At 35.3% G+C, this 16558-nt stretch overlaps 2 protein-coding genes and 1 pseudogene across 2 annotated transcripts; all 3 read right to left on the bottom strand.

The window, feature by feature from the left end:
* Positions 1-1326: 1326 nt before the first annotated feature.
* LOC108988953 (protein IRX15-LIKE-like) lies at positions 1327-2531 on the bottom strand. Its single transcript, XM_018962377.2, has one exon. The coding sequence runs from the start codon at positions 2374-2376 to the stop codon at positions 1378-1380; it is 999 nt and encodes a 332-aa protein (XP_018817922.1). The 5' UTR covers positions 2377-2531; the 3' UTR covers positions 1327-1377.
* Positions 2532-11323: 8792 nt separating this feature from the next.
* On the bottom strand, positions 11324-12565 carry LOC108988858 (annotated as a pseudogene).
* A 1357-nt stretch (positions 12566-13922) lies between these two features.
* On the bottom strand, positions 13923-15723 carry LOC108988867 (scopoletin glucosyltransferase-like). Its single transcript, XM_018962249.2, has one exon. The coding sequence runs from the start codon at positions 15525-15527 to the stop codon at positions 14055-14057; it is 1473 nt and encodes a 490-aa protein (XP_018817794.1). The 5' UTR covers positions 15528-15723; the 3' UTR covers positions 13923-14054.
* Between the last annotated feature and the right edge of the window lie 835 nt (positions 15724-16558).

Raw genomic sequence — 16558 nt, 5'->3', positions numbered from 1 at the left:
CATGTGAAAGGGAGTATTAAGATATAAAATAAATAATAAAATCTACATCTTTCCAACAATTTAAACTTTTGAGATAAGTGGTAATTTCACACATATCTTATAAAAAACACCCAAACACCTTATGAAAAATATTCACATCCTATAACAAAGTTATAAGCGTGGAGTGTGAGAATAAATAGTAACTGATTCATTACATTCCTCAATTCAAGATATCGTCTTTTAAAAAAAACAAAAAATTATTCTGATCAATTATTATTTACCATTCCATACCTCACACTTTATGAAAAATATTTATACATTTTATAAAAAATACTCTCATATCTTATAAAAAATTATAAGTGTAGCAAAATTTATACACTTTACCATTCCATCTTATGAAAATGTATAACGTCAACTGTTGTTGATTTATAGCAAAATTCTAAAAACAAAAATACACCTATATATTATACTCTGCGTATTCGGTGACTGAAAGCAAAAGTTCCACGTGGAGCAACTTTAATTTTTACGCGATAACGTACGCTTTATCCACGTGGAGCCACGTCAGCAGGTAGTGAAAGCAAAAGTTACAACTCAGAAACAGTTGAGCATAAATCTGTTGATGGCAGAATTGCAGGCAACAATCTGACGACATGCTCCGGGGCTTCCACTCTGACGCTCCCCTACACCAATAACAACACGCGTTGCAATCATACAGCATCCAAGCGCGTAACTCTATTCGTACAGTTCCCAGGTCCACAAATCTTAAAGTACCATACAAAGCCTAGCTGCTAAACCTACTGCGAGTCTCACCTTCAAATTTGAAACAGCCCTAATCACAGCCACCGACAACTTATGTTATGGTACAGGTCAGGTCGCGTTACTTTCTTTAGAAAGTAATCTAAGGTAGTAAATTAAGATATTGTTTAACGAGAGTAAAATCTATCTTAATCATGTCTTTCTCAAATCAGTTTAATCCTTTTAATATTAGTTATTGTCGTCAACCCGTCTGCTAAGCCAAAAATCGATGTTCATGAAGATTCAGGCCCATCGTTTGGATTGGGATTGATTGGGATTAGGAGGAGATGAGTTGGGATGGTTGGTAAATAATTATGAAATTTGTGAGTTAAAATTTATAAATAATAGTGAATAGTATCGAGCATCTCAATCCAAACCGGATCTCAAATCCTATGAAGTTTTGCTCTTTTCCCATAGTTTCTAGCCAACCAAACAGACCAGTACTACTAAAAAATACTTTCGGACACCCAAAACTTTGATCCTTCAGCTGTTGTTTGGAAACACTTGCAAAATGTTTACACCTATAAGAATATTAACACTTGCTATGTTAAGAATGAAAAACGAAACGGGTAATAGTAGTACACCTTAAGCATAAACCCCATCTCAATGATCATCTTCATCATCCCCTGATGATAAAGAAGCTAAACCCGATGACGGCAATGATGATGAAGAAAAGGTCGAATTTTTACAGAACTCAAAGCTGCTAACCTCCATTCTCTTTAACACAAAATGACCCAACAAATCCACGGTCTCAACCAAATTCTCTTCGCACAAGAATTCATCGCTGCAAATTCTCTCGACCTCTCTGTTAAAGTCGTGCACGAATACATGGGTCGGAGATCCACCGTCCCTCTTGCTCCTCGCCAGCACGCTCGACGTGAATATCGCAGACATCCTCCCTGGGGCCTTGGGGAAATACCCACGTGGCCCGTCGACTAGAATCACATCCCAAGGCACGTCGTAAATGTGATTGGGCAGGTCGTTGATCCCGAGCTTGCATTCCGAGAACAAGAGGTTCTGCACGGGTCTGCACTCGTCGCTGACTTTGGATTTGGTTTCTTTAATGAGCTCCGGCATATCGGAGACCTTCGTGGGGAAGGACACGTCGTAGGCTTCGATTCCCGGGTGGGACTGTTCGAACCTGGACACCAAGAACTCATTCTCGTCCAGGTAGACTGTATGGCCGTGGAAGTTGAGGGCGTGCCAGAGGAGGGATTCGTGAGTGAGACCGAAGGCTAAAAAGTTGCAGCGGGGAGAGCAGAGGTTAAGAGCGGTGGCTATGGAGGTGAGCTCGGCGGAGGACATGTGGGGAGAGGAGGAGTTGGAGGCGGTGGCAACGTAGTGGAGGAGGGCGTCGGAGATGGAGGGCGGAAGCGGAGAGGTAAATGATGCGGAGGTTAAGCTTGCGGGTTTGGAGGAGGAATATTGGACGGTGGAGTTGATGAGGGTGAGAGTGAAGGCTAAGGTGAAGAACGTGGTGACGAAGAGGAGCCAGAGGCGGTGCGAGCTTGAGAAGGAGGAGGCGACGGCGCCGTTTTGTTTGTGAATTAGTATGAGCTTGGTGTTGGCGTTGCTCTTCATTTTCTTGGGTGGGAAGCACATACGGAAGACGGGAGAGGAAACGAGACTTCCCTATTCAGCGCTCTCTCTTTCGTTTTGTTTTATTGGAGAGAGTAATAACGTTGGAGATTTCAGTTCAAAGAGAGCCACGAGATTTCACGACGACCGAGGGATGAAGGAGATGTGAGCGGTGGAGATGAAATATTGGGGTGGGGCCCTACGAGATTGAGGTTCTTGTGAGGGGAATGGTGGGGACAGGGGGACGACATCTCAATGAACGAGGGAAGGGAAAGGCCCACAGATTATATATGGACCAGTACGACATCGTTGGTGGGTATCAAGTTTGTCGTTAATATATCATTTTCCATTAACTTTAGGCTGGATTTTAAAATATGGAAAATATGGGGCCACAGTTTGAGCTAGCTACGAGCCGACGAATATGCAGCCATATTATTATTATTATAGGGGAAAAATAAAAAGGAAATGCTTGGGAGTGGCAATTAGATCTTTTTTTTTTTTTTTTTTTTAATTAACTTTTGAAAAACCATCTGGCAATGCTACAGATACTACTACACTACTGTCATCACAAGATTTGAGACAAACGAAAATGGCGTGGAAATAGAATCAAGCCTTCCACAGTTTTATATATATACTTGGGAGGGAGTCTTTAAACACTGCCTTATAAATAATTATTATTATTCTTTAATTTCAGTAAATTGTCGTATTGATACACAGTATCTCATTTAAAGAGGTGGCTACGTGGAGTCCATGCGAGAGAGGAATGCAGATGTCACTTAGCATAATCGGCACCACATTTAAAGCAGAACCCTCTACAGGCTAAAGCATAGCCCACACAATAAATTTCGTACAATCTGCCTTAAAATAAACATGTCTAGCTACTTCCTCGATTACCCTTTTTTCTTTTTATTATCAAAAAATAAGAATTTTATCTATTTATTCTTACCTTTTGAAGTTTCAACCGCAATTTTTATAGATTTCAATTTTTACTTTTTACGATCGAATTACCCTTTTTCAAACTAGTCTATTAATTATTTAAATGACATGATAATCTTGGAAACTGTAAGGTGAACTCAACCAACAAGAGCGGATAAATTAAAGAAAAATAATATTTATAATGTGAGTGTGTAAATATTGTAGTCATTTAAAAAATATATATATATATAAAATTTATTTATAAATAAATTTTTTTTGTTTTAAATAATCGTACGATATTGATATATTTTATTAATATTATTCAAAACCAAATTATGGAGTTAGTTAGGCGGGGTGTGACAACTGACAGCTTTAACCTGAGCATTGTGAAATAAAATAATAAAAGCTGCAAAGTTACCAAGATTTACGGGAACAGTACAGTCACAGATTTCTACAAGTTTCCAATGTTTCGATCATTGTCGGGTTTGAATGGAAGAGATGGCACCAAACGACAGCGCGGAAAAAAAGCTCGTTTTTTAAGCTATGGACAAGACAAGCTATTGATTTCTAATTGGCACTCATGTACAGAGATTTTTTTTTTCCTTGAATTTTACGTCAATATTATATATTAAATTTAGTAATATTGTGTTTCTTCTTTACTGTTTGATATTTATAACGTGATTCAATTAATTTTTTCAAATCTTTCTAATTGATCATATGTATAAAAAAATAAATAATATAATTAAGAATAGTATCAACCAACGCTAAAAATAAATACAATACAAGACGTTCATTCTATTTTTATTATATTAAATAATAAATAATTATTATTAAATAATAAATAATTATTTTATAATAATAAATGTGTCACATATTATTTAATAAGATAAATGTATAATAATAACATGGTATATAAAATTTTCTATTAAATTTAAATGTATCGATGGCATGTTATTCTCAAATATTCAATTTATAATTTATAAAATACATTGACTTAAAATTTTGATAAATAATATCACATCAATACAAGATTTAAAAATAAGATAAATATATATATATATATATCAAGTTCAAATATATTTATTGATGTGATAAACGACCAAGTAAGTGGATCGATAAAGAAAAACAAAGATAAAAACAATACTGTTTCAAATGCATGTTTATTTTAATAAATTTCATTGATTAAAAAAACCATTGGGATAGTGGCGGGATTGTTTGGTAGGTAATAGTGGCAAAAAAGTGCTTTCCCATGATGAAAGTAACTTTTTAGAGAAGTTGAGATATGTGCATTCTGCCCACCACTATGCCCAATCATTTCAGTTGTTTAAGATATACTCATCCCAATTCCAAACATTATTATATACTTTTAATTTATTTATTTGTAAAATAATCCATTATGCTAAAATTGAGTTCGGTGGAATCTCCTGATTAATTCTTTTATTATTGATTTAATATGTTCCATTAGCTTGCTCTCTTGTCCTACTCGACTCAAAAGTATTAAAGCTTCTTGCTCATTTGTATTCAAATTTCAAAAGCCATTGAATACAAATCATTGGGGGAAAGCCCATTGATATGGATATGGGCCTAAAAAAGGCCCATTCCATGGGGGAATCTTCTTGAGAGCAAACTATATGTACGCAGAATTTAGTGAAATTAATTTCTTGATTTGAGTAATGAGGATTACTTCTTTCGGGGTCAAGTCCAACTTTCATGTTTATTGTTTGGTAATTAGAGTCCAAACTCCCACTGAAGCGTTGAGTTTATAATCATGCTCTTTGATTACTTCAGGAAGAATCCATCGACCAAGACAAGGAAAGCTCTTTGGGATGTGTGGTAACATAATACATTTTCATATTATTTCACATTATTATTCATAATTGTTCACTACTATTAATAAATTATTAACTACTATTTATAAACTATTTCATTATTATTAACAAATTATCCGAGATAGTTTAACATCAATTTACGGAAACTTACACCGGGTTTGGATTAAAAAATCTCTCAACTTATCTCATCTAATTATTATAATTTTTTTGAATTCTCACACAAAATAAAATAAACAATTCGATTTTTTCAAATTCTAAAATAATAATAATATTAAAAAATAATATTCTAACAATATTTTATTTCATTTTCATCTCAACTCATTTCATCTTAACTTAACTCTCTATCCAAACCTAACCTTGAGATTTCTGATAAGTCAGGAACGTCAAACAAAATATAGCCAACCAAATTCCAATAAGCTTGGTAGCAAATCTCGTAAATAAAAAATATATATATCTTTTAAATATTGCAGATCCATATAGTTTTAGAGATGAGATAAGATGAGTTGAGATTAAAGTTAAAAGTTAGAATAAAATGTTATTAAAATAATTTTTTTAATATTTTTTTATTTTAAAATTTGAAAAAATTGAATTTTTTATTTTATTTTATGTGTAAATTTGAAAAAGATGTAATGATTAGTTGAGATGAATTAAAAATAGTTGTAAATCAAACTAGTTCTTACCAAGAAATCAGGCACAACAATCATCAAAATTACAATACACGTTCAAACCCAAATCTTAAATTATTTGGACTCCAAGCAAAAAAAAGACATTCATAACTATTCAAACTTAATACTGCTTTGCAGCATCGCCAAAAGCCATGAAATTATTAAGTTGGAACTATTGGGGGTTTAGGAACCGCCGTACAGTTCAAAACCTATACTTGTTAGTGTAGGAAAAGAAGCCCGATGTAGTTTTCATCATAGAAACTAAACTATTAATAAAGCAGTGGAATTGATAAAAAGAAAGTGGGAAAGAGTGGAGGATTAGCATTATTATGGAAGTCTAATATAGGAATGAATATTTGTTCCTATTCTAGAAACAATATTAGTGCAACTGTAAAAAATGAAGGGAGTGAAAAGGAATGACAGTTTACTGGTTTTTATGGCTAGCCTAACACAAATAGAAGACAAGATGCTTGGGATTTACTAATTTCTTTGAAACCTGGGACCTTGGATGGTGTGTGGAGATTTTAATGAAATATTAACTTAGCATGAAAATGTGGGTGGTAGTTTAAGAAGTGAGGCTCGAATGGAGAGATTTTGAGGAGTTTTGGAGAAATGTGGATTATATGATATGGGATGGGAAGAGTCGAGATTCAAATGGAGTAATGAACATGGTGATTCAACTTTCATTAAGGAGAGACTAGATAGAGAGGTTGTAAATATAGAATGGATCAACATGTTCAATAAGGCTAAGGTAGAAGTGATGGCAACAAGGACTTCAAATCACAGACCAATTTTAATTAGTTGCTGGAAAGAATGTAATAGAAGAAATAATGAGAGTCAAATAATTTTTAGGTATGAAATGGCTTGTGGAAGTGATGAAGAGTGTTAGCAGAGGGTCAAAGAAGAGTGGAGCAAAGATGTGGGGCAGTGCATAAATTTGAAAGGGATTCAAAACTGTTTACAAAAGAGTTAAGTATTGTTCTCAAAGTGGTGTAGATTAAAAGCTTCAGAGGATGAAAAGAAAATAAGAGAGAAGGCTGCAGTGCTAAAAGAATTACAAAATGATGATGGACAACATAATGTGAATAATATGAGACTGGAACTAGTATGGAAAAGGAGGAGGAAATTTTTAGTGCTTTCAAGAGGTATTTTCAGAATGTTTATCAATCATCTTATCCAAGAAAGGAGGATATGGATGAGTGTCTGAAGCACGTAAACTCAAAGGTCTCAACAAAAATGAATATGACTCTTATGGCACCCTTTACAGCTGATGAGGTTGGAGGGGCATTAAAATAGATGGATGCATGGAAGTCACCAGGACGAGATTGATTTGGAGCATGATTTTATCAAGATCATTGGGAAGCAGTGGGACCTAAGGTTAGTATGGCCATCCTTGCTGTCTTAAATGGAAGTCAGTTGCCTAGTGCTATAAATCATACGAACATTGCACTGGTTCCTAAGGTAACAAACCCAATTTCAGTAAATGAGTTTAGGCTCATCTCTTTATGTAATGTTTTATACAAACTTATTGCTAAAGTTTTAGCAAATTGACTTAAAAGAGTGCTTCCTTATATTATTTCAAGTTGGCAAAGTGCTTTTGTACCAGGAAGGTCCATAATAGACAATGTAATGGTAGCTTTTGAGATCTTACATTCAAGGTTGAAAATAAAGAAAGGAAGGGTGGAGAGCTTAGTACAAAAATTGGATATATCAAAAGCCTATGATAGGATAGAGTAGAAATTTTTAGAAAATATAATGAGAATGCTGGGTTTTGTGGAAGGTTCAATAAGAATGGTGATGAATTGTGTGAGATTTGTGTCATTCTCAGTTTTAATGAATGGTAGACCTAGTGATAGTTTTAAACCAAGTAGAGGATTAAGACAATGCGATCATCTATCACCTTACATTTTTGTCCTATATGCAGAAGGTTTAAGTGCTATGTTATGTAAAGCTGAGAAAGAGGGAAAGATAAGTGGGGTGGCTGCAGCAAAAGGGGGTACCAAAATCAGTCATCTGTTGTTTGTAGATGACTGTGTTATATTCAATAAAGCTAATAAGGAGAATTGGAAGGTTATTCAAGAGGTATTGAAAAAATATGAAAGGGTCTCAAGTCAAGCACTTAACAAGCAAAAGACCTATATTCTATTTAGTGCTAATACTCATAGGGAGACTAAAAGAGAAATCATGCAGAATGCAGATGTGATATTGTATGGGGACTATGGTAAGTACCTGGGGCCCCCAACGATGATAGGCAGAGCTAAATTTCAAACTTTTGAAATAATAAAAGAAAGGATATGGAGAAAAGTACATTGTTGGAAGAATTCTTTACTCTCTATAGCAGGAAGAAAAATCATGATTAAAGCAGTGCTGTAATCGATACCAATTTACACAATGATGTCTGTTGCCTAAGAGATTATGTACTGAGATTAATGCATTGATATAAAGATTCTGGTGGAAGAAAAATGAAGAAGGAAAGATTATTTATTGGAGGAAGTGGTCTAAGATGGGAGATAACAAAGTGGATGGTGGGATGGGTTTTAGAGATATTGAGGTGTTTAATAGAGCACTGTTGGCAAAACATAGTTGGAAACTGCAATTGGATCAAGACTCTTTTGTAGCAAATGTGTTTAAAGAGAAATATTTCAGAAGAACTCAGCTTACAGATGCAAAACTTGGATTCAGACCATCATATATGTGGAGAAGTTTAATGGCATCACAGTCTATTATGAACGATGGTTTGACATGGAGGGTTGTGAATGGAAAAAAAGTGGCAATTTAGTTTGATAAATGGCTACCTCAGTCTAAAACACATTGAATTAGATCACTTGTAAGGCTGCTAGCAGAAAATGCAAAGGTGGAGGAATTAATAAATGAGGAAAATCACAGCTGGAATGAAGAACTAATAGAAGAAATTTCTAACACAAAATAAGCAACTCATATATGCAGTGTCCCATTGAGCAAGAGATGAGGGGTAGACAAAGCTGTTTGGGGGTATACAAAAGATGGGATATACACAGTGAGAAATGCTTATTATGAAGAAAAAGATAAAGAAAAGGTAGCTGTGGGGGAAAGCTCCAACTAGAAGATTAAAAAACAGATGTGGAAGCTTATGTGGAACTTGAATGTGCCAAGGAAAGTAAAACATTTCATGTGGAAAGCTTTGCAATCAATCTTGCCTACAAATTTGAATATATGGAAAAAGAATGTGGTGGAAGATGCAACATGTCCTATCTGTAAAAAGGAGGAATCAATTCAACATGTCTTATGAACCTGTCCAGCTGCCAGTGATGTATGGGCTGAGAGATCTAGTGGCTTGCATAAATGGTGTTGTGAAGAAGTAGAATTTGTTCAACTATGGCAAAGACTAATTAAGACAATGAAACAAGAGAAGTTGGAGAGAGTAGCAGTAATACGGGTAGGCATTTGGTTCAAAAGAAATAGATTTGTTTTTAATGAAAAGTTTGATGATCCAAGTCTTGTAATGAAACAAGCTGAACTGATGATGGAAGTGTTTGATGAAGCAGAAGAAAAACAAAGTGAACATAGTAGAGACACGAAAATAAGTAGGATAAATACAAAGTGGTTGCCACCTAATGAATATTTCATGAAAATTGACTATGATGCCTCAATAAATAGAGAATAAAAGAATATGAGAATTGGGATGGCAGCCAAAAATCCTGTATGAGCAATTCTGTTTTCATGCTGTGTTGTAAGGAAATTTGTGGGGGAAAATTGAAGTTGCTGAAACACTAGCATTGTGGAAGGCAATGAAGACAACTACAAAACTAAATTTGCAAGGAGTTATCTTTAAAGGGGATGCACAGACAATAGCAAAAGTAGTGAATAGTAAAGATGTTTATCATGGGTGGATAGATCAACAAGTACTGGATATTAAAGAGGTTTTATCACATAGGCCATCTTGGTCTGTACAATCCATTTTCAGTGAAGGTAATAATGTAGCACATATGTTGGCAAAGAGAGCTATGAAGAGAGATGTTGAATCATTTTGGATGGAAGAAATTCCTAGCGAGTTTGTATCTTTGGTAGAAATGGATAAACCTTGTAATGAGCTATGCTCAATAATTTTTTAATGAAATGTGATCAAGTGGTGATGTTTAGGGCTGAACAAAAAAGCTAAATACCTGACCCGTTCACAGGTAAAATTGGAAACGAAAATGGCTGCACAGATTTTTTTTTTTTTTTACCCGTTATTCGTTTTCATTTCTACCCTCTCAGACACTAACCCTTTCTCCTATCCTCTCCTATCCACTCTGAGCTCTCTCTATGTCTCACTTTTTGTCGCTGCTCACTCTCTCATTCTCACTGAGTTCAATCTGTGTCCCAAGTCTCATCTCCGTGGCTCTCTCATTCTCTCAGACTCAAGCGCATCTTTACTTTTTAAGGTAAGAATTATTTGAAGGTTAGGTTGAGTTTGGGTTTCGGCATAATCAATAATCCAAATACCCATTATATGTTTGTAGATCTACAATTTACAAATGTCTTTCTCTCTCTAAATTTTTAATTTTTTTTTTCTAGTTTTTATTCTATGGGTGTTTTTTCCTTTTTGTGGGTGCTTGAAATTCTTCGTAGTGGGTTTTAATCTGTTTCTTGCGGTCTATAGTTTTCAAAATTTGAAATGGCTGCTGTGATAAATAATGCCCAAACAGGGTATATCTTACAGACGAATTGATATATCTAATAACAGATGTTTAGACCATTTCTTAATTTGTGCGTGGCACCTAGAGAGCTCTGGTTTTGCCAATGAGAGAGCATACATGAATGAACTTGAATGGGGAGAGCTTTTAGGAATGAAGACTTGCTTCTAATTTTTCTTTACTAATACATCATTCTTTATACAGTCTCTACTACTTTGTCGTCTTTTTTCTCAAGTTACAGTTTTTTAATTTGGCAATGCATTGATCATTTTGGTTTGCTTTTTCTCTTTAATGGGTATTGTTTTATGTTTAAGGCTGATGCTATTCTAAGCTGATTCATATCTATTTCCTTGTTGTTTGTGATGTACATTTTCTTGTTCTCATAGAAAATTTGTGCATTTGAGCTTTTTTTGCCATGATTGTGTCTAGCAACAAGGTGAACTAATCTTATTTGTGTTCCATTTAACGTAGATTTTGTAAAAGACAGATTGTGTTGCAGAGAAGTTTCTAAGGTGGAATATCTACCAATCTAGCTGCTACTGAGCCTGGATTGAATTGTAAATATTGTTCTCTAGCGGTCAAGTTAAAAAACCAACAAAAAAATAATTTTTTGGTTCATATGTTATATCTCGGAGAACCAATGATAAATGCTTTAACAAACATATTTGTAAATGGATTTTTTCTTGTTGAAATGTACATGATTTGGAATCTATCAAAATGCCTTTATTTCATTCTAAATCATTGAAAAAAAAAAACCGTTTCGGAATACCCGTTTGTTCCGAAAAGAATTTCAGGTTGGGCAATTGGGTATTCAGCTAAACAGCCAAACGGAAACGCTTTGAATTGGGTCGGGTCGAAATATCAATTTTCGGATTGGTTGGGGCGGGTGAACGGTCCTAGTGATGTTTAAAAAAAAAACTTAATCCTGGTTTCTCGTAGAATGATAAGACCTTAATTCTTCCAATAAAGCACCCATATCAGAGTAAGATGAGCCCCCTTCTTCAACAGCCCTCTTTGCCATCTCCCCAAGCGCCCTGGCTCTGCTTCTCATTTCCCCAACTTTGTCACCCACCATAATCTCCTTAACCGCCTTCTCTATGGCTGCCTTTTTTATATAGTCTCCCACCAGCCTAACCCATCGCTGAGCACCAACCCCAACTCCAATCTTCAAAACATCGGTGATCAGCTTCTCGTTAAAGAATTGTTCGGCGAATATGGGCCATGTTACCATTGGCAGCCCCGCGCTGATTCCTTCGAGCGCTGAGTTCCAACCACAGTGAGTCACAAAACCTCCAACTGCTTCGTTATCAAGAATCAGAACCTGGGGTGCCCACCCTCTTATTATTAGTCCCTTACCTTCCATTCTCTTCTCATACCCTTCAGGCAACCAATCTTCCTTTTCTTCTTCTTCTTCCTCATTGTTCTTGTTCTTCCTCACAACCCAAATAAATTGTTGCCCTGATGCTTCAAGGCCTAATGCAATCTCGCGCAACTGAGAAGCTGGAAACTTTGAGGTCGTCCCAAAGCATACGTAGACAACCGAATTTGGTTTCTTGGAGCCTAGCCATTTCAAGCAGTACTCATGCTCGTTAATGGAGGCTGCCTTTCCTCCTCTCTGGGCCTTATCTTCGGCTTTCCTATTGCAAAGAGAAACTGGGCCTATATGTCAGGCTTTTCTCCCCATAACCTTCCTGTAATAATCGACATAGCCCGGTTCGAGCTCGTAAAAGCTATTGACAAGCATTCCAAAGCTTTGCTTTTCCGCTTTTTGGGCACTATCTAGCAACCTTGTAATATCGTTCTCGAGTCCTAGCCGTATGGGATCCGCGATTTGCGTTCTCGTCAATTGGATCTCGTCCGGTAGGCCAGGCAAGACAAATTTCTCATTGTCGGATGAGACAGTTTTGTGAGGGTTGTACTGTATTATGCTTCCCATAGCACACATGGAGAAGAAGCTGGTACCATGGAAGATCAACCTCGGAACTCCATACTTGGATGCTAGAGCCGTTGCCCACGGAAAGAACATGTCGGCAACAAGGGCATGCGGGCGTAGTTCTTGCATTAGGTTGCTGAGAGGATGTTGGAGCAAGGAAAGGGCATCGAAGAATTTGCGGTTGTGTTCTTGATTGGAGACCATATCGAGGTTATTGGTATTGGTTTATGAAGAAAAGTATATATTTTTTATAAATTTAAAATTTTTATATATAATCTTACAAATTAATAATTAGATTTATTAAAATAATAATATAATATTATGTTTTTAATAATAATATTTTTCTTTTTTTTTTTCATATTTTATAATCACATTAATTATATGTATATTAATAATTTAATTTAATACTTAAATTATTATTTTTTAACTAATTTTTTTCTTCAACTTAATTATTAACATCATACTTCTGTGACCTTATCATCTATTACTTATTTACTTACTATAATTATTGTTTGCTAGATTCAATAACTCTCATTTCATCAGTATATGCCATCACACGAAAAATAAAAAGACGTGGGATTCAATCGGAACAAAAAACATATTTGATTGGTGGACAGAAACGTTTTAAATATGAAGGAAAATAATTTTTATAAACTCATCTTTTGACTAATCTAATACAGCTGTATTGAAAGAAATAAATTATATTTTATATTTAGTTAAAATTTTAATAAATCCAATGATAATGCTAGTCTATAGAACTAGAGAAAAAAACAAGTGAAAAAAAGAAAAAGGTACAAAAAGACAAGGACCATGATTAGCCTAGTATTAGTGGAAACTTTTTCCCGCTAATAATTCTCCCCAGTAATCATGCAAGCCTACACAATTATTAGAAATATGCTTGCTGTAAGCTTTTGATGCAGACGGTGTGCAAAAGTGATTGATATGAAATTACTTGATAAGAGAAAGATTGAGCTGATGAGAGAGACCGAACTGATAAGAGAGAGATAATTCATTTTAAATGGCATAGACGACTGCGACTATATATAAAACAACTGAAATTTTTAAACCCTTTAACGAGATAACATCATGTCTCGAACAAAATCACGACACCCGACGCATACTAAGGGTAAAGCAAGTGCTCAAAGCAGTCTCTGTATTCTGTCTTAGAATATATTTGTGCTGTGCTCAAGTTACAGCACATTAAAGTGAACACCAATCATACGTTTTCGATTGATTCACAGCAATTAAGCAAGCGATGCAAGCTTTAGATCTTCGATCAAGGCATGCGCTTAACTCGGATTAAAAGGACACCCCATTCTTCAACGCCAGATCTCTTTGCCATCTAATTCCCAATTAGCGTTTTGCATTACTTTTTTTTTATTACTATTATTCATATATCATCTGAAATGATCTTAGCATCCAAATGACTAATGAGACCTCTTTTTTCGCTATGAACACCAAGCTAGTTTATATAGGTTTGCATTCACACTTTATACATGCACGAATAAATGGATCATCATCATGATTTTAATAATGAAAATTAGCAAGTAGAAGAAGAAAGAAAGGACCATCCTGATCTCCAAAGCTTACCTTTATAAAGGGCTATTAATATAATTGCGCACAAATCCAAATTACTTCATTGTAACAGACCATCAATATCAGAACATTTATATTATGAAACCTCCCCCAACGTTTCTAGCATATATCAACCGCTGAGGATCTTCAGTTCTTCAATTAAAGCTTTCAAATCGGAATCGGATGATCCGCCTTTTTCCATGGCTCTCCTTGCCATCTCCCCAAGTGCCTTGGCTCTGCTTCTCATTTCCTTTGCTTCTTCACTTACCATCATAATTCGCCTCACTGCATTCTCTATTGCTTCCTTTTTTATAATATAAGCATCATTCGCCATCAAATTAACGAATTGCTGATCAGCACCCACAGGGACTCCAATTTTCAACACTTCAGTCACTAGCTTCTCATTGTAAAACTGCTCAGCAAACATAGGCCATGTGACCATAGGCACCCCAGCAGTCACTCCTTCTAACGTTGAGTTCCATCCACAATGAGTCACAAATCCTCCTACCGCTCCATGATCCAGAATCAAAACCTGGGGTGCCCAACCTCTTATTATTAGTCCCTTACCTTCCATTCTCTTCTCGAATCCTTTCGGCAACCAATCTTCCTCTTCTTTCTCGTCTTTGCCTTTCTTCACTACCCAAATGAATTGTTGTTCAGAAGCCTCAAGACCCATTGCAATCTCCATTAGCTGAGAATTGGTTAAGTTGGCCAAACTTCCGAAGCATATATAAACAACTGAATCACTGTTCTTTGCATTAAGCCACTTCAAACATTCGTGTTTATCGATGGAGGATTCGTTTCCCCTCTGACCTTTGTCTTCAACATCCTTGTTGCATAGGGAAACTGGACCTATATGCCATGCCTTCCTTCCCAAGACCTTTATGTAATGATTTGCATAAGCCGGTTCGAGCTCATAGAAGCTGTTTACAACAACCCCATAGCTCCTCACATCTGCTTCATTGGCTTCTTTCAAAACCTTTGTAAATTCTGTTTCAAGTACGGCGCCTTCCTTATCATTGAACTGATTGGCCATTTTCATCCTTGTCAACTTTATCTCGTCAGGAAAATTAGGAATGACGAAAGGTTCAGAATCAGATAAAACTTTTTTGTGAGGTTCATACACTTGTAGACTCACCTGAGTAGACAGAGAAAAAAAACTGGTTACATGAAAAACAAGCCTTGGGATGCCAAATTTAGCAGCAACATCAGTTGCCCATGGAAAGAACATGTCGGCAACAATGCAATGAGGTCGGTAATCTTGTAGTAGCTGCTCGAGGGGTTGTCGGAGCATCCCCGTGGCTGTCAAGAAACTAGCACTGTTTTCGACGGAAGTAAGGGAGTCGATGTTCTCGCACCCTTCTGGCAGGCCAACCTCTACTGTCGGGAACTTGATGGTTTTGATATCAATATTGAAGCCGCTGCAAGTTTTGGTTCTTTCAATCGTTTTTGAGACAAAAGGCTCGTTGAGCGGGGTGGTGATTATGGTCGCTTTGACGCCTTGGGTTGTGATTAGCCTAGCCGTGTCGATGACTGGTAACATATGGCCAGGGGCCATCAAGGGAAAGAAGAATATGTGAAGCTGGCGACTTTTGCTACCCATAACACCTTTGAAAGCGGATTTTGATTTTACAAGAACAGGGTGATCAGTACGTACGATGCGACGATAACAAGGAGATCGGGAGGAGATACAGAGGGTAGGCTAGGCTTGGCTGTGTTGTCCCCGTGTTTGAATTATATGTTAGATGAACCTGATGTATAAGGTATATATAGAAAAAGGAAGATTGGATTTTTCGTTGTAGCGAATCAGCGATGAATGCAATCCACCCATTCTTGCACTGCTGTCCATAAACTGATGATGTTAAAATATTTGAATATTTAAGGCATGAGCTGCTCTGTAACATTCTCCATGACTCATGTATAATATAAAAAATATAAATTATTTAAAGAAGTTTATAAAATGAGTTACATCTCATTGTATAAAATAACATATAAATACAAATCGTTACATTAACCTCCTACATGTTGAGTACTGTTCATCTTGCAAACAATTTTTTTTTTATTTATACTTCAATTACTCTCTCATTTCTTTTTACTTTTACATTTGATTACAAATTCTTTTTATTGTTCATAATTTAAAACACGTCTATTTATTTTTTTTTCTAAAAAATATCTTAGAAATATTATTTATCCAATTTTTTCATATTTTGATTTTATTTTTTAACTTTTATTTGGCTTATATATTTTTATTTTGTGTGTATAGGACTGAATTATATTATATTATATATAATAATATATTGCAAATATTAAAAAAAATATGGATATTACAAATTTATTGATAGAAAGGAAATGTTTAAAAAGAATAAAAATTATTATTTAAATAATATGAAGAAAAAATAGATAAAGTAATATATCATATATTATAAAAATCAGTATATAAAATATAAATAAAATAAAATTTAGTGATATATTTTAAAAAATAAGATAAAAAAATCATTATGAATGCTCTTATAGTAGCATAAATGCCAGAAAATGATGACTTGCTTTTTATATAACAAAAAAAGTATAAAAAAAGTTATTATTATTATTTTTTTATAACGAAATTCACTTTTTTACCAATCGCACTTGCATAAT

The sequence above is a fragment of the Juglans regia genome, chromosome 13 (assembly GCF_001411555.2).
Source record: "Juglans regia cultivar Chandler chromosome 13, Walnut 2.0, whole genome shotgun sequence".
NCBI lineage: Eukaryota > Viridiplantae > Streptophyta > Magnoliopsida > Fagales > Juglandaceae > Juglans > Juglans regia.
This window is presented reverse-complemented; position numbering and strand designations above follow the sequence as displayed.

Excerpts from the sequence above, each read along its gene's own strand:
- LOC108988953 (XM_018962377.2), bottom strand. The coding sequence starts at position 2,376 with ATGTGCTTCCCACCCAAGAAAATGAAGAGCAACGCCAACACCAAGCTC.
- LOC108988867 (XM_018962249.2), bottom strand. The coding sequence starts at position 15,527 with ATGGGTAGCAAAAGTCGCCAGCTTCACATATTCTTCTTTCCCTTGATG.